The following is an 18,856-nucleotide window of genomic DNA, read 5'->3' on the forward strand; positions in this document are numbered from 1 at the left end:
AGAGCAAGAGGTCGAGCCCCCAGTGCTTATGTTCTGCTCCAGGCTCTTCTTGGGTGGGAGCGAGGAGGTCGGGAGGATTGGTAGGAAGGAAGGGAGATAACGTTCGAGGAAGCAGACACTCCTTCAGATCTTCTCTTTCCTTGACTCTCGAGGCATCACACTTTCCCAGCCAACCTCTGACCTCCTTCTGCATTCCTCTTTCTCCTCTAGTTTCCCCTTTGGTTTCCATGTGTCCCAGTGCCCTGCTATCATGCCACCTGCTCTCCATGTCCTACCTGGGCATGTCACCTGCACCCAGGGATTCAACTACCATCTACCCATTGATGACCTTCAAGACGGTTTTTTTCACCCAGGTAGATGAACTCAGACTTAGCATGTTCTAAACACAATTCGTTCGTCTCTTTCTCACAAACCCAGTCTGCTTCCTCCTGTATTTCTTATGAGTACAGTAGAAGGCGATCTATTCAGACTCTCAGGCTCAGAGACTGGCAGTCAGCCTAGACTCCTTATCTCTTGCCTCCTATTGCTTTCCTTCAGAATTGCTCACGGTTTTAAATCCAGTGCCCTGATTTCATCTTTTCACCTTTTTGCTGAATAGCTACTTCAGTGCAAAGGCTCTGGGCTATGGAGTCTGGTAGATCTAGTTTTGAATCCTGACTTCACTGCTTACTAGCTGTGTGACCTTTGGCAGGTTACTTAACTTCTCTAAGCCTTAGGCCTGTAAAATGGACACTATAATGTCAAATTCATGGTGTTATTTTGAAGATTAGATGAATGATACATTTAAAGTACCGTACATGCTATCTGGTCCATAGTAACAACTCAATAAATGTTCACTCGTTATTGATTTCATGATTGCCTCCTATGACTGCTGGGAAAATGTGATCAAATCTATAAAGACCTACGTATCAGTGTTTGATGTATTGTAATCACTGAGTAAAGGGTATCACATTTTTTCCTTGTGACCTCCAGTGTCTCCTTCAAAATGCACCAGAGTTATCGTTCTAAAAAGAGAAGTCCCCCACACCATTGTAAAGCAATTATGCCCCAATAAAGATGTTAAAAAAAAAGGAAGTCCCCATCATCTTCCTGCTTTTAGCTCTCCAAGGCTCGTCGGAGTAAGCCTGCGCTTAGTCTAGCGAGCAGGTCTTGCCAAGTCTGATCCCTTCCGCTCTCTGCAACCTCGCTTCCCCTCTTTCCTCCTCCCCAGCACGTTACACGTCTCTGTCTGAATCTGCCACACCCTTTACACTTGCAGGCATTGGACCTGCTGTTCTGTCTTCTGTCTTCCTCACTCTTCAGCCATTCAGCCCTGAAGGTCATGCCCCCCACGAAGCCGGCTTTTCCAGGTCTTCCAGTGAGAGTTGGTGGCTTCTTTCTCTATACCCTGTGGTACTTGTGTGCAACTTTGTCCTGATATTTATCAAGTTGTAATTTTTCTGCTTATATGTTTGCTCCCTCCATTAGAAGCCGTGTTCCTGAGGGAAGGGCTTCTGTTCTGATCATCGTCACAGCCCAGTGCCTGGCATGGGAGGATGCTTGGCATGCGATAATCGTTCAGTTAAGGGTCAGTGGTGAATAAAGTGCCCTGGAGTCAGTTCCAAAGAGAACTTCCAGAAATGTTTTCAGTTTTCGGTACTATTAGAATTAGGGCGTAGCCTCCCAAGTCATCTCTTTTAAAGGGGCAGCATGGATATGGATGTTTAATAGCTGATACATTTATAACGAAGTCTTTCCAGCTGATTCGTAGACACCTGGAGGGAAAAGCAACCGGATTTTGTTATGCTACTCCTTGGGATGAAATATCTGACATCCCTATAATCAGACCCGGGTCCCTCTGTGCAGAGAGCATGGCACAGCCTGGAGGCAGATAGCATTTTTGAGATGTTATTTGCAGTTGTCATAGTGAATGAGCAAAAGGAAGAACAAGAAAGGAGACTTTCATGTTTCCTTTCTAACCTCTGCTTGGGTGGCAAAGAGGTCCCGAGTGGGAAGGAAATGTGCTTTACTGGCAACTCAGAGAGAAGGTGAGGGGTGGCATGTTTCCTTTTCCTTCTGGACCAGGGGGTGAGTATCAGAGGGATGTGGGAATGAGCAGAGGAGTCTAGAACTCTAGGGCTTTGAAGGTCAGTGGAGAGGGAAAGGGCCAGGAATATTTGGGGCTTGTTCAAGCTGATAAAAGACTGGTGCCAACATCATCATTATGCTACCCAAGGAGGTGAATGGATAGGTCTTTGCATCTATCAGGATACCCATGTCCACACCTGGAGTATTTCTTTGATTTCAAATTATCTGTGCTCCAGGGAGAAACATTGATGTAGAGACCCAGGGGTGCTTTAGACAGCCGTAGGTGATCCTCTGGTGTCTCTCCAGAAGTTTGCCTGTTTTCCTCTCTCTGCCTCCATTTATTCCCACTTATAGTCAGCTGACCTGGGCTTACCCAAGACCAGGTAATGTGTGACATAGAATCTCAGCAATGCTGCTGAAGGGATGATTTAGTAAAGATATAAACTCTTCCATAGGCAAAGAGAGCAGTAGACTAGGGTCTGTCTAAAGATAGTATTGGTTCTGAGTAGAGGGGAAATTAGTCAACCCTACAGGTGCCTGAGGTGCAGGCTCCCTTTCCCACTTGGAGGCTGAGAAGAGATTTACTAGAAGGGAAGGATGGGAGCTGAGATGAAGAGAGACATCTTCTGGGGGTGGAGACTTATCTTTCTCACCCTTCTTGATGGGAGTCTTACCTTGGGTTTCCCAGAAAGCAGGGCCTGAGGCAGAGGGCTTATATTTTTTTCACAATAGGGAGTGCTATCCCAGGAAGCAGGAGTGAGGGCTAAGGTGAGTAGAGCCGGGAAGGAAGCGGAGCCAGTGTAAGGATGCCTTGTTGCAGCGGTCTTCACTGACTGCAAGTATTGCTCCATCAGTGCGACAGCGCCCTGAGAGGTCTTTGTAGGTCTGCCCTTCAAGGGGAAGAAAGATAAGGGGCAGACTTATCTAGTACCTCCTGTCCCCCAGGAGGTGTTAATTCCCCCCCACTTCCAGGTTGCATGTGCTGGGGTGTGCAGCAGGGAAGCCCCAGCATGGGAGACAAGACACGGTCATGGTATCAAAGCCCATGCAGGGCTGGAACAAGGAACAGGAGAAGCTGAGAGGTTCTAGAACATCCACAAGGGATGTCTGATTCAATGGGGAAGCTTGAATTTGGGCTGAGGGACATTCCTGTGTGGTGAGGTGATGATTCCCTTCTCCAGAGGTGATGGTTTGGTAACTTCTGCCCGCAGGGAATTTTATTCCTTTTGATGTTGGTGTAAGGGAAATTTTTTTTTTTTAATTTCCTTTTTGGATTGTTCCTTGCTAGTGGACAGAAATGCAATTGATTTTTGTACATTGACCTTGTATCCTGCAACCTGGCTGAACTCCTTTCTTAGCCTTGTGTGTGTGTGTGTTTGTGTGTGTGTGTGTGTGTGTGTGTGTGTGTGTGTGTGTGTGTGAATTCCTTGGGATTCTTTATAGACAAGAGTATGTCAACTGCAAGTAAAAATGTTTTTACTTATCTGCAGGGAATTTATTAAATGGATAAAAAGCTAGATCCTTGCCCCCTTCCCATCTGGACAACTTCCTAGGTGGTTTACTAGGTTCATTGGAAACTGTGTTACCTCAGGAACCGAGGCCCTAATACTGTTTCCCACATTGCCAAATATATTACATGAAATACACACAGAATATATAAAAAAAAGCAGAACAACTTGAAGAAATTAGTGGCTTCCGAATAAGTCAGGATTAAATAGCTTCAGTTAAAGGAGCCCTGGAAGTATCCAGGGACCTTGTGGAGAATTTACTTAGTTTACCCCAGCAGGTTACTCCCGAGGAATGGTCCCATGTGGTGATGCGTGTCATTTCCCTCTTGGGAACAGCAGTGACCTGGAAATAACGCTCCATCAGCTGGGTGGGATGAGGAAGCCGGAAGCTGATCTTACCTGTGCAACTGCAGGGAAGATTCAGGGCTCAACTCTGGGCCGCTTTCTATCCCACAGGAGTGGAACACCAGTGGCATCCAGTGGCCTGTCAGACCAATCACAGGTTGGAATTCTCACCCATACTTAAGCAGGAATCTTTCCTTTTCCTCCAAATCAGGTAATGGGCCAAGCTCACTCATGGTGAAGTTAAATTGGGTGATTGGCCTGGGGTAGCTTGAATTGCTGATTCGGTTTCTGAATCAGAGCATGAATGGTGATCATCAGAGAGACCAGCTGGGCAGATAAACTAAGTCATGCCCTCTAATGTGGTGGCCATTAGGGTTTTTCCAAAGCCCATCAATGCATTTTGTGAGTGGACTCTCTCTTTTTCTATTTTAGAAATAATTATAGAAATTAATGACGTGTCAGTGTTTAATAACACTTGTGTGAGGTGGCAAATAAACCCAGGAAGAATAAACTCCAAGATTGTATATGTGGTAAGTAAAGTGAGCTCCTTTTTCCTGCTAGGGCAGAAATGGTTACCATGGGAATAAGAGTAGGAGGGACTTGCTTCCGGAAGTGCTTCTCAATCTAATAGCTTTCAAATCCCATAGTCCTTTAAAAAAGTGAACAGAATTTTAAAGATATCTGGATTATTTTATTTTACATTTTGAGTTTAGTCTGTTTGTCATCCTCCATATATGTGTGTGGGATGTATTTATATTGGGCATCATCATTATCGCTTGTTTGCAAGCTCTTGTATTTCACTCCCCCAGAACAAGCCTAGAAGCATCTGCTGCCTCGGTGACAGTTTGCAGTGAGCGGGTCTCAGGTTGTGTTGCCTCCATTGATCGCTGGTCATTTGAGTGCAGGATAGCACTCCCTGGAGATACTCCTCATTTTATGTCACTTCTCAGCATTTATGGATTACTGGGCTGATCAGATTTCATCATCAGATACCTGATAGCAGAGGTTTGCCCAATTTATCTCCCCTGGGATGAGCAGTGCAGTATTAAAGGGAGTAGTAAGGGAGTAGGTTCCAGCACCACAAAAATCTCTCTTGTTTGTTTTAACTGAAGACCTGGTGGGTTCTCTTGTCTTTTCCCCTCACAAAGATATACATAAAAGGACAACGGTTGGACTCCATGGAAACAGTTCATGAGGAGACAGTTAATTTGACCACAGACAACAGGACCCCGAAAGTGTGCCTAGATCTGTACCAGGGCACCAACTACACCATGCACATTTCTATTGCCTCTCCCAGACGCTCTGTGCCAGCCATCATTGGGTTCCAGACAGCTGGTAGGTGGAGGTGAAGTCTCATTTCCTCCTAGAAAATGCTAAGCACAGGATGTGGGAAAATGTGCTTCAGAACCTACTGGTCAGGAGAGTTCACGGTTGCTTTCTGAGGTTTGTAGCCAGGGGATTAATTGCTCTAGGGCTCAGAACCAGAGCGGGTCTCGTAGGAGAGATTCCTCTCCTATTGATGCCAGGCTGAATGGTCACTGATGTATTGATTCTCAGCTGCGTCCTCTGGTTGACGTGGAAGGTAATAAGGCATTTAAAAGAGGAGAACAGTAGGTGATGATGCAGTCCATTTCAGTTATCCAAGGCAATAGAGGGTAGCCACATGGCTTATCTTTGGTAGGAAACTCAAAAGTCATTCACTCTTGCCTATGGTAAAGGTGGAGCCAGGGAGGCTGACCCAGGAGCTGTGCTCCAGGATGGGAACTGACCCTAGGACTGATTGGGGGTGGAGAACGGAGCTGAGAGTGGGCAGGTGGAGAGGGGGAGGCAGCCTTAGGATGCAGGAGGGTAGATGTGGGGTGAAAAGAGGCGTGGACAAGAAGGAGCTTCAAGAAGTCCTAATAAACCCCAACGCACATAGTTATCACATGGATTTTTATATCATCATGACAATTACAGTAAGTTTTTTTTTTTTCATAATTCTGGTTGTGGGGTGTCAGGACTAATTAAACTCCTAATAAGCAAACCTTGAAAAGCCATTGGTGTCATTTATTATTTTCGATGAGTTGAGGTAGTTCTCAACTAGCTATTTGATGTCCTAATTAAGAAAACTCAACCTTTAGGTGTTGCTGCCACTAGGAACTGGGAAGTAACATGGATGTTGCAGAAATAATTGAAGTCTGCCAGTCTTAACAATATCAAGCCAACTATGAAATTATACAAAATAGGTCTCAGGGTACTTGTATATAAATAAAACAAAATGATTTATTTCTAAGTAAATACTAGGTAGGGAAAGATATTGTCAAATTAATATAGTAACTAGAGAAAGTTGTTCAAAGTTAAAAATAAACTACTGTGGATTTATTAGGAATATGTCTTCTTTAAAAGAGCATCCCAGGACTCCAAACTCATCTGTCTCTGTTCAGTCAGAATGAGAGCTTGCTGTTCAGTGTCAGCTGTTTTTACTAATATCCTCTTCAACCTCTTCAAGTTAATTTCCACTGAGAAAAGCGTGGCCTTTTGGGTCAGACATACCCAGATTTGCATCTTAACTCTGCTGCTTAAGAGTTGGGTGACCATGGCTGAGTTTTTTAATGTCGCCAGACCTCCTTCCTCTGTCTGAAATGTTAAATGGAATTGGATTAAATTTGCAAATTAACCTAGTGAGAATTGGGATTTATATTGAATTATTCCAACTGGGAACAAGGTATGTTTCTACATTTACTCCATATCTACTCAAATTTTGTCTTTGCTGTCTCCTTATGCACTCTTGTGAAGCTCTGTCATTCCCGCCTCTCTATCCTGCACATTTAGCCATCTGATTTCATTATTAGCGTTATGCTAGTTCTCTTTAAATGAATTGGGAAGTTTTCCATATTTTTTATACCTTGGAAAAGTTTATATCACTTTAGAATTATCCCCTTCCCTTAAAGTTGGACACATTGCTCTTAATATTACTTAAGTTTCACCCCTTTGGGAGATGATTCTTTGATAACTTTGTCAGTTTCTTCTATGTTTTTGGGGGTCTGTTTATGTTTCTTACATTTTCTTGAGTCAATTTTTATAATTTGTACTTTCCTAAGAAACGTCCATTTCGCTGTGATTTTAAATATATTGGCAGATATATTGGCAGAATGTCACATGGAATATTTGTTTACAACTCCTCTGGGGTTACAGATTATATAACCCCAGGTTATTTTGATTTGTAGTTTTGTGTTTCTCTCTTTTTAACACTTGATCTGCTTCGCTTGGGTTGTCTGTTTTATTACTGTTGTTTTCCCCAAAGAGTAATCTCTTGGGTTTTTTAATTGTTTTTCTTTCTCTGTCTTATTAATTTCTCCCCTTATTTTTTTTATTATTTCCTTCTCCCTAGTTCTCTTAACTTCATTATATTGTTCTATTACTAAATTCTTGAGTTGAATGCATAGTTCAACTTATTTCCATTATTTTCTGTTTGGTAATAAAAGCCTTCAGTGCTTCTTTCTCCCTTCCGGATTTGAGCTTTGCCAGAATTCTTTAGGCATTTATACATGTTGTCTTTATCTTTACTTTCAAGACATGGTATAATTGCTATTCTGATTTTCCCTTGATCAAAGAATTATTTATGAGGGTGTTAATATATGTTCTCTTTATTTTTACTTTATTATATACTTGCTATTTTTTATTTATATATTTATTATTTTTTGGCTGCATTGGGTCTTTGTTGCTGCGTGTGGACTTTCTCTAGTTGAGGTGAGCAGGGGCTACTCTTCGTTGCAGTGTGCAGGCTTCTCATTGCGGTGGCTTCTCTTGTTGTGGAGCATGGGCTCTAGGCGCATGGGCTTCAGTAGTTGTAGCACATGGGCTCAGTAGTTGTGGCACACAGGGGCTTAGTTGCTCTGCAGCATGTGGGATCTTCCTGGACCAGGGCTTGAACCTGTGTCCCCTGCATTGGCAGGCAGATTCTTAACCACTGCGCCACCAGGGAAGTCCCTACTTGCTAGTTTGATTTCCTCATTGATTGAAGGATTAATTATGTGTGTTATCAAGTGGTAGGTTTAAAATATTTTTAACATTTACACTTTGTTGTTGATTTCTAGTTTTTTTTTTTTTTTACATTTTAGTATTCTTTGTGGGGAATTTATCAACATTTTCTTGGGGCTTACTATTTGGCAAAGTTTTGTGATAATAGGTAGAGTGTTTGCTTGTAAGGTAAGATCTAGTCTTAAATCAGCTCTAGTAGTAAGGTTTTTCAGGACTTCTGTTTTTGTTGTCGTTACTGTTCTTTGCTTACTTGGATTGCCATTCTTCTCAGTTCCTCTTAGAAATTCTAATTGTTTTGTTTCACACATTTTGATGTTATGATATTTATGTTCGTGATTGATATCTTTTTTTTTTTTTTTGCGGTACATGGGCCTCTCACTGTTGTGGCCTCTCCCGTTGCGGAGCACAGGCTCCAGACGCACAGGCTCAGTGGCCATGGCTCACGGGGCTAGCCACTCCGCGGCACGTGGGATCTTCCCGGACCGGGGCACGAACCCATGTCTCCTGCATCGGCAGGTGGACTCTCAACCACTGCGCCACCAGGGAAGCCCCGTGATTGATATCTTAACTGTAGATTCTAACTTCCACTATTAAGAAGTGGATCACTTTAGCCTATTTAATTTTTTTTTTTTTTTGCCCCGATTTTCTTGATTTCTTTGTGCTCTCTTTGCATGATATGCCTTTGCCCCCCTTTTGTTCTTCTTAAAAGCTATCTGGATAACATTGCTATAGACGTACTCTAGGAGACAGCATATGTTGCAAACCTTTTTGAGAAAAATAGTAGTTAAGCAATTTACATTAGTGTTGTTTGTGATATGGTTTTCCTTTCTTCTGTCATCTTAATTTTTTCTCTTTTTTATGCTATGTTGTTATGTCCATTGTTTTCTCTGTTTGCTGCACGGATTTTCTTTTTTTTTTTTTTGTGGTATGCAGGCCTCTCACTGTTGTGGCCTCTCCTGTTGCGGAGCACAGGCTCCAGACGTGCAGGCTCAGCGGCCATGGCTCACGGGCCTAGCCACTCTGTGGCATGTGGGATCTTCCCGGACCGGGTCACGAACCCGTGTCCCCTGCATCGGCAGGCGGACTCTCAACCAGTGCACCACCAGGGAAGCCCCAGATTTTCTTTTTTCAGTGATTCAGACAGGATAGATTTTGCTTTTATTTTGCATTACACATTAAAAAACAAAAATAAGAAAATCCTATTTGAATGTGTATTTCTCTTATTGCCTGTGTTGACTGAAATAATGTTAACTTCTCCCCCAGTAAGATAAGGAAGTTAGCATTCTTTACTTCCTTTTACTCCTTCCCCTTTTGCTTCCCTTATGTTGTTGGTTTAATACAGCATTTTATTGCCAGCTTCTTATTTTTAATTATTTTTAACATGTACTACATCTTTAAAGGATTCAGTTTTATATTAATTTATAGCAATATTCATAACAATTATTTAAATAGGTATATGTTTTAATAGTTTCAGTGTTTACTACCAGTTCTTTCACACCAAAGTATCTTTGTCTTTCTCTGTATTTTTATTTCTCTCTCTGCACAGTGATTTCTATCTTCTTACTGAGGAATGGGATACTTTCTGAGCCCAGGATTATCTGAGAATATCCTTTTGTTGTCTTCACAAGTGAATAGGAACTTGATTGAAGATAAAATTCTTGGGCCAAAACCTTTGTTGTCAGAATTCTGGTGGCATTTCACATTGGCTTTGGGAATTTAAAGTTTTGAAAGAGGAATTTGAAGGTGTGATTAAAAAAAAAATCCTACGTAGACAATCTGATTTTTCAGCCTGGATATCATAGAAGCTTTCTTTATGTGCAAAGTTCAAGATTTTAATCATTTACTCATGCACATGGTAAATGTTTATTGACCACTTACTATGTGTTTGACATTGTTCTAGGCATTGGGAATTCAATAGTGAATGAGACAGGAGTCCTTTCATGAAATTTCAGTCATGGGTTATATACATGTTAATGTTTTTCACAAAGTTTTCCTAGTACCCTGTGAGGTTTTGGCTCTTCAAATTTCAATCTATCTACACATTAGGAATATTTTCTTTCATTAAATCTCTGATTATTGTTTTTGTTTGTTTGTTTTTGCTCTTCAAATACTCCTATGTGGAATTCCTTATCTGTCTGCATTGGTCTTCTATTTTCTCTTTTTTTATATCCGTGCCTTTTTCCTTTGCCTTCTGTGAGTATGTAGCAAGTTTGATCTCTATATGCATTTATGCATATATGCATTGACATTTCTTTTTTTAAGATTAATTAATTAATTAGTTAATTAATTTTTTGTCTGCGTTGGGTCTTCGTTGCTTCACGCAGGCTTTCTCTAGTTGCGGCGAATGGGGGCTACTCTTTGTTGCGGTGCCTGGGCTTCTCATTGCGGTAGCTTCTCTTGTTGCGGAGCATGGGCTCTAGGTGCATGGGCTTCAGTAGTTGTGGCTCGCGGTCTTTAGAGCACAGGTTTAGTAGTTGTGGCGCACGGGCTTAGTTGCTCCATGGCATGTGGGATCTTCCCGGACCAGGGCTTGAACCTGTGTCCCCTGCATTGGCAGGCGGATTCTTAACCACTGCACCACCAGAGAAGTCCCTGCATTGACATTTCTGATGCACTTTAAATTCTGTTGTTGCACTTTCATTTCTTTTTGTCTCTTCTAGTTCCCTTTTTATTTCTGCCTCTCTCAACCAGCTTCGTCTCTGCTATCACATTCTCTTACATCTCATCCTTAATCTGTTTGAATCATCTTTAAAATTTTTTTACTGAAAGTACAGAACAGATGTTGCTGAATTTTACCATTATTTTGCTCACTATTTTTTTTCAACAGTGTTCATTCTTTGCCTTCTAGGCGCGATCTCCCTCTTCTTCTTTGTAAAATCATTTCATGGGCTTCCCCCCTCCCTTTCTATATTATTTATCCTTGGAAGATAAAAGTTTTATTTAGGTTTGATATTTCCCTCATAATAAAATGGATGGCATTCCCTTTGATCTTACTTTTTATTGGATAATATTGGTATGCTTATCTCAGATCTCATCTTGAAGGATTTACTGCTGGTTGGATGATCCAGTATCCTTTGGAGAGCAGCTGTGAGAAAACCTACTGCCCCAAGTTTTATTTCTGAGCACTTTGCTATCTTGAGTGGTGAAGCTGTAGCTCTTGGGCCAGCTCAGCATTGCCTGGCTTCATTATGGTGCTATAGCCTACAGAGGCAGGAAGGAACCAAGTCTCTCCTTTTGCCAACCCAGGTTGTCTCTCAGGTGGAACCTCCAGGTCCCTAGGCCTCCCCTTAGAAGTCCTTCCCTGTTACTGACCTCCATTGTGCTAAGGAAAGGCTATTATTATTAGAAGTAGAAATAGCGATAGCAGAGTATATAACCCTGGGTGCCTATCAGAATTGCCTGGTGAAGTAAAATAAAAAACAAAAACCCCACAGATGTCCAAGCTTTACTTTAGATCTGCCATGTCTGGGTGAGGCTGATGTGCATTTAGGATTGGGAACCCGCAGGCTAAATGGCTCCAGCTGGAGCAGTCCTGTGGGCTATCCTTGCTTCCAGCCCCTACCTCTATGGGCACCAGTCCTCCCCTATTCCTTCCTTTGAGATTTTGGAACCCTGCTCCTTTGCTTGGAAGGCATGTTGCTTAGAGCTCTCAGCATCTTTCTTTACCTAGTCTCTTCCACATTGTGCTAAGCAGAAATATCTTCATGTTTCTGCCTTATGGATGGCTGTCAATCCTTCTTTCCAACCCAGATGCAAATTTTGACCCATTTTCACTATTTGCAGTCACTTCTGACGGGGTTGGAGGTGGGAAGTGGGAGCCAGATGCTTTTGTTTTCAGACTATAATGGCTATAAGTGGGAAAATCATATTGAGATGGGAACTCTGCAGACAATACTTCTGCTTTATGCTCTGTTTGTGTACAGACATATACTATATGTGGTATTTCTCACATATATTTGGTATACCTCAAAATCATGTGCATACATGGGGAAATTTTTGTTTCTGGTGTCCTTATGAAATCTTGAAAATGAAAGCTGTGAAGATAACGGAGAGCACACTGTGATAGGTCTTCAAATTCTCTCTCATAACCATATCTTACATTTTCCAGTTACAGCTAACCAAGAATATTTTCTCCCACGGCTAATTGCCTGGTGCTGCCTATGTCAGTGATATTTAAAATGCTGTGGACAGTTCCAATTTTGAGTAGAATAATTTATTGTTATCATTATTACTTCTTAGGTAGCAAAGACTCCCGTGGGAGAAATATAACTATCTTATAGTAATAAAAAGCTTCTCTCTGTAGACATTTAACTTTTTCTCATTTGTAGAAAATGCACAGACCTGTTTGTTAGGAAATTTGCTTTTCCTTGAAAATTAGCCATGGTACTACTAGCCTCTCTGTGGGTTCTTTAATTCATTAGTAACAAATTTTTTCTTCTTCTTCTTTTTTTTTCATTTCCTGTATTAAGGAAATAGAACATCAAAGGAATGAATTAGGCTGCAGGAGGCATGAAATGACTTTTTTTCTATATAGCAATGCAAATATATCAGCTCTCTGATTATTTCATTGCCTCATCTGAGTAGCTCTTGAGATACTGTCTGCTGTGAGAATAAACATCTTGCCTGGTCATCTACTTTCTGGTCATCTTCTAGGTTGGAAACACCTGCTCTGAGAGTTCTAATCCCTGACATTTGACTTTTATTCAGCTTTTTCCTTATTCTCAGACTTTCTGGCTATTGATATACTTACCTTCATGACATTTTACTTACGGACCATCCAAGTGATTGAATTAACTCTCTAAAAATCTCACAGCCTTGTTAGTTTACAACAGTTTTTTTGCGGTACGCGGGCCTCTCACTGCTGTGACCTCTCCCGTTGTGGAGCACAGGTTCCGGACGCGCAGGCTCAGCGGCCATGGCTCACGGGCCCAGCCGCTCCGCAGCGCGTGGGATCTTCCCGGACCGGGGCACGAACCCGTGTCCCCTGCATTGGCAGGCGGACTCTCAACCACTGCGCCACCAGGGAAGCCCTACAACAGTTTTAAAATATGCATTATTTCATTTGATTCAACAGCCTATAGTATAAGAAAAGCAAACCTGATTACTTGATTCCACAAATAAGGAAACTGAGGTTCAGAAGGCTTAGGTGACTTAGCTAAGGTCATGCAATTAAGAAGTTGTAGAGCTAGGACTTGAAGCCAGATTTGATGCTTCTGCTGTTAAACACTCTGTTGGCTCTCAGAGTTTCAGTTGTCCTTGGCCATGGTATGTTTTGCTAAGAAGATGTAACCTTTCCCTGTGTTCTCTCTTATCTTTTAGGTGATGATCTCTTAGAAGATGACAGGATTTTCAATATTTCAGTACTTAATGAAGCTTGTTTGAAATTGAACAGGCATTCTAAGAAAGTTGGATCAGAACGAATGTACCAAGTAAGAAGATCTCTTATGCTATTTGTTAATGAATTGTGTCACTTAAAACTTTGGGTGCTCTCCAAGTGGGGATCCAGAGTATTTAAAAACACTAATGGAATGAACTTCTAGATTGTTTGATTTTTGTTTCTAGAGATGGATGTGAGATGGCTGCAAGTGAGGGACTAAATTGAAGGAAGACACTATTGGGTGATTTGCTCTCATTTTCTCTGTCTGGTATTTCACATGTCTTATATTTTATTTTGGTTCACTTATAGTTGCAGCTTATTTTGTCATCAAATTCACACTCGGATGTGGGTTTTTAAGAAACTTATTGCAGGGCTCTTGGTCCTCACTTAACTTGAATTTATAAACATCACAAATCTCAAGTGAAATTATAAGTATATTCAGGCAGGAACTGAAATTTATTATTTTTGTATCATTTTTAGTGCCTAGCAAATCATCTGACAGAGAGTAGACTAAGTAAGTATTAAATTAGAATTAATTCATTAGCCATTTACCAAAAGAGTATCATGTATTAGGACCTGGAAGTTCTATTCGAACTAATATAAACATACAAGTAAACAGACAACTACAATATGGTGTAATGAGAGCTTTGATAAAAAGTAAATAAATGGAATAGGAGACTGTATGTATGTGTATATATGTCCGGGTACAATTTTTTAAAAATATATATTTATTTGGCTGCACTGAGTCTTAGTTGCAGCATGCAGGATCTAGTTCCCTGACCAGGGATCAAACCTGGGCCCCCTGCATTGGGAGCGCGGAGTCTTAACCACTGGACCGCCAGGGAAGTCCCCATGTCCAGGTACAATTTTTTTAACAAGAAGCAAAAACATTGCAGAGTCATAAACAGTAAGTAGGAATTAACCAGATAAAAGATGTTGGATGAGGTGAAGAAGGGCAGTGTGGGTAAGTCGAGTAGCTTATTGGATAATTGAGAATGTGACTTTCTTGGGGAACAGAGAAAGCAAGGGGGAGTAGGAGGAGATGAGGCAAAAATCTGAATAGTGATCATCCCTGTATCCCGTACTTTTAAGCTTGGATCTTATTTTTTATGTCTATATGGAGGCACTGGAGGATTTTAAGCAGGTGAGTGAAATATTCAAATTTTAATATTGGAAAGAACACTGGACCTAGAAATATATTCCTGTACCCAAATAACTTAATATAAAACAAAGATGATTTTTCGAATGGGTACAGAAATAAATGGTTCTGGGACAACTGGTTAACTACTTGGTTAAGAAGATAAATGATTCTCACTTCATGTCCTACACTAAAATGATGAAAGAGTTCAATTGAAAAAAAATTGCTATTTTTTAATATGTTAGACAAAGGTTAATTTAAGTAACATGTGAAACACTCTTAACAAATCCATTGGAAGGAAGTGAACATTCAAAGGCAGTTTGCAAAAGAGAATATAGATACTGCCAAAACACACATGAATACACACATGAAAAGAATTTTTAAATCATGAGACACCATGATTTTTCTGTAAACCTGGAGAAAGTATTACTACACACAGCCCTGGGCCCTTAAATTGGCATGACTTTTCTGGAATAGTTATCTGTTAGGATCCATAAACTTCCACAAGTGTACTATAATTAATTATTCAAACATATACAGAAAGATTAAACTGTTCTCCGAAGCTTTATTTATAATAGGGGACATTGGAAACAAGTGTCCATCAATAGGGATTTGGTTAAATAAATAATCATACATTTATTGGATAGAACACTATGCAGACATGAAATACCTTCTGCTTCCCACTGGACAACATCTGTTGCTGTGGACCAATATTCCCATTGAAATGGTCTCTTTTTCTCCTGTTGGTCTGAGCCTTCTCAGTCTCTTTCACAAGTTAAATCTGATTACCCCCAAGGTTGTGCCTTCCCTGTTCTCTTGTCATTCTATACCCGTCTTTGGTTGTCTTACCCATTCTCTTGACCATCTCCATGCTGAAGACTCCTAAATCACTTTCTTTAGGGCTAATCTGCTCTCTAAGCTCTGGGCCCTGTACCCCCCAAACGGCTCCTGTGCTCCCTTTAGCACTGTGTCTTCACATAGGTGACTCTCCTACCTGCAAAGCCCTTCCCTCCTTTACCTGGATAACTCCTGCTCGTCCTTCAGTGCTCAGCTCAGTCATCTCCCTGGTGGGAGGCCTTCACTGACCTCCTCCCCCAAACGCTGTCCCTGCTCTGAATTGTTTTTCCTACCCTTACTTTTCACATCCCCAACTCACCTGGTTAATGCTAATTTCTCTTTCGGTCCACAATTAAGATGAGGAAACCTTCCCTGATCCTCCAGCTTCATGTACTCCTCCAGCTTCATGTATTATAACACTTATCCCTGGGTATTTTATTTGCCTAGATACTTACCTGTGAGTTCCTTGAGGTTAGGACCTGTATCTTATTTACTATTGTATAACCAACACTGTATACTCTGGCTGGTAAATAATAGGCAGTCTGTCTATTTATAGAATGAATTAATGATAGAGAAAAACTTTCTAATATGTTGTTAAGTAAAAGGACTATATTATAAAATCGTACAGACAGTGTGATCCAAAGTTTGTTAACTAGAAGGTAATTTTTTGTTTATAGACTGAACTACATGTAGTTTAGGATGAGACTGACTTTGTATAGAAATGCAGCCTCCATAGTTGTGAGGTTTTTCTCCAGCAGAGGGCAGCAGTCTGAATGCGGAAGTGGTGAAGTCAAACATCTGGATTGCCCCAGGGCTTTGAGTTTTCAAGAATGGGTGAAATTGAGAACAAAGCGGCAAGGGTGTTGAGGGTATCAGGCAAAGGGAATGGTGGAAGTGATAGACAGTGGTATCCAAGATAGGTGGGAAGATGAGGATGGGGGTGTTAAAATAGTGGTAGAAAATCTTGAGTGGGGAAATCTTGGGGGATTTCCTGAGAGAGATCAGATTGAGTGGGAATGCGTGGTCCAGAAGAACAAGAGATTGTGAGATCTTGGTGGAGCAGCTCAGAGGATGACAGTCAAGGATGTGGCGGTGGATGTGGGTAGCTGAAGCAGAGTGGAGGAACTTCACAGCACTGAACCCAAGCAACTCTGAGGCCAAGTTTTGATGGCTTACCTATAAGGACCTTTATGTTACCCAAGAGAATGCTAGGAATTGGGGGAGAGAGGAATCTCCCAGATGAGCCAGGGTCTTGGATGTCTGTGGAAGAATGACAGTGATGAGGAAGGGTAGAGGGTGGAATAGCCAATGACACAAGCATCAAAGGAAACACTAAAAACATGTACATCCAGCTAAAACACATTGATTGATCAAGGGATGATCATATTACTTATGGGACCTTCACATGTTTGTTTGTTTTTTTCTCTTATAAATCCCTATATTATACATACATCTTGAGTTGGCAGTGGTTAGAGCACTGTTGGGTTACCAGTGTGTGTGATGACTCTGTGGACCGAGAACTGTTTTCCAGAACTCTAATAGGAAGGCTCCAGTGAAGTACCATGACTCAGTTGCTTTGCATGCATAATTTGGGGTAGTCCTCATACAGTGTAAAAAGTCTGTTCCATGAGGCTTGTCTGTGGATTCCTTATGAATGAAAAAAAATGAAAAGAATTTTGCCCAGTAACTCCAGTACAGTCTCCTTCACCTGGGAAGGCTCAAGGGATTACTTTAGAATAGCCTGACACTTTGTCCATCTGAGATGTAGTTATGCATTTTAAGCTTAGTCTTATAGCTGGTTGAGAGGGAGGTTGAATAGGGTACGTAGGGTAGCTTTGTACAGTTCTTGTCCAGTTTAGCCTGCTATTGTATTAAAAATAATTCTGTGTGGGTGAGGACAAGTAGAAGGAGACTTCCTGCTTTCTTTCCATTTTGCTTATGGTCTAGACATCTGCAAGCCAAATTAATTTAATGCATCACTTTCTTTTAATCTCACGACAGTTTAAAGTTCTAGGTCAAAGGTGGTATCTGAATAATTTTTATCACGCAACATCATTTAACTTCACAACGAGGGAACAAACTGCAGTGGTGTGTTTAGATCTGTATCCAGCAACTGAGTACACAGTGAATGTCACCCTCCTGGGATCTCCCGAGCAGCACTCAGTGCAAATAACAATGACAACCGCACCAGCAGGTGGGTGTAGATGTCTTTCTGTTTGGTATCTTACGACAACAAGTTAAATATGTGTATTGAACTGTACAACATGGGGCAGCATAAAGAATGATAGTCTCAGAGTCAAGAGACCTGGGTTCTAGTTCTAACAAACTACCAATGTTTTCTGGGGCACAGTGTCCCTGAATCTTACCACCTCTCCCCTTTCCCACTTGGGTTCAGGCTCAGAGATGGTACAGACCAGGAGTGGACTGCTTTACTCAGGAATTCCTAGGAGTGATGGATTGAGAATACTGTAAGGCTTCCTATCTCTCACTTCCAATTTAAGACAGCTGAACCCTAAGGGTAGTCATTATGGGCAACTAGAACTTCCAGGAGATCAGAAATGTGAGCTGCAGTGTGTTGGACATGGGTAGGACAAGGAGGCCACCTGACAGCGCCGTACGAGCACATTAACCCGACACAGAGAACAGTGACCTAAAGCAGGTCAGGCTCCTTCTGTTGCTTGCAAGGAAGCCAAATAGAGGCGGCTGTGTCAACTCCACAGCCCTCCCTGGTGGGGAGGGATGCAGAAGTCTCTACCATTTCTCTTGTTCTTTCATCAGTTGGGTTGCTTTTTTTAAAAAAATATTTATTTATTTATTTGGTTGTGCTGGGTCTTAGTTGTGGCTCACGGGCTCCTTAGTTGTGGCATGCGAACTCTTAGTTGCTACATGCATGTGGGATCTAGCTCCCTGACCAGGAATGGAACCTGGGCCCCCTGCGTTGGGAACATGGCGTCTTAACCACTGTGCCACCAGGGAAGTCCCTCATCAGTTGGGTTTAATGGACAAATTTCTGGGAAACCATTGAAAGAAAACAGTAGAATAAGATAGGTCTCGCTCCTACCTTCCTGAGGCCTTTATCCTGTTCACCGACTGATCTTTGTGGGTCAGTAGTGGGCACGTTGGTCTTTGTACTTGGAAGGCTCTGAAATGCAGTAGACACAAATGAGGGCCATGCAGCACCGGAGGCTGAAAATTCACTCTTTATTGTATTTTTCATCTCAGATTGTACCTTGTATCAGCAGAGGTTGCACGATGAAGACCTCCTGACAGCATAAACCTAGCCCCCACATACCTTTCTGGCTACAGAATAATGCTCACAATTTGAATATGCATTTCCTCCAATTATTAAATCCTCAGAGAAATTAAAGTCTAAAAATAACACCCACCTCTCCCTGTAAATTAACGTGTAAAGGCACTCAAGTCCCAGGTTCTTTCCTCCCCAGTGCCTTCTCTGCTAAGCCTCCATTAGAGTGGCCTCCCTGAGACAGCGAGTGTGTTCTAACTGTTACATCCTATAAATCTTTTTTTTTGTAGTAGTGTGATAGTTATACAACACTGTGA

General features: G+C 41.6%; 1 protein-coding gene across 8 annotated transcripts in view; it reads left to right on the plus strand.

Annotated features, from left to right (window-relative positions):
• Nucleotides 1-18,856, plus strand: part of SUSD1 (sushi domain containing 1) — a 144,369-nt gene that overhangs the window by 46,951 nt on the left and 78,562 nt on the right. For 7 of the 8 annotated variants that reach the window (XR_004350309.1, XR_004350310.1, XM_032634457.1 and 4 more), the window contains 4 exons: nucleotides 4,353-4,450; nucleotides 5,069-5,255; nucleotides 13,263-13,372; nucleotides 17,297-17,489. Coding sequence is in view for 6 of the 8 variants with exons in the window: in XM_032634457.1 (XP_032490348.1) it covers nucleotides 4,353-4,450; nucleotides 5,069-5,255; nucleotides 13,263-13,372; nucleotides 17,297-17,489 (588 nt within the window). In the remaining 2 variants the exon portion in view is untranslated. The remainder of the gene's footprint in view (nucleotides 1-4,352; nucleotides 4,451-5,068; nucleotides 5,256-13,262; nucleotides 13,373-17,296; nucleotides 17,490-18,856) is intronic. The other variant, XM_032634460.1, reaches the window with a different exon arrangement.

Source organism: Phocoena sinus, chromosome 6 (genome assembly GCF_008692025.1).
Source record: "Phocoena sinus isolate mPhoSin1 chromosome 6, mPhoSin1.pri, whole genome shotgun sequence".
Taxonomy (NCBI): domain Eukaryota; kingdom Metazoa; phylum Chordata; class Mammalia; order Artiodactyla; family Phocoenidae; genus Phocoena; species Phocoena sinus.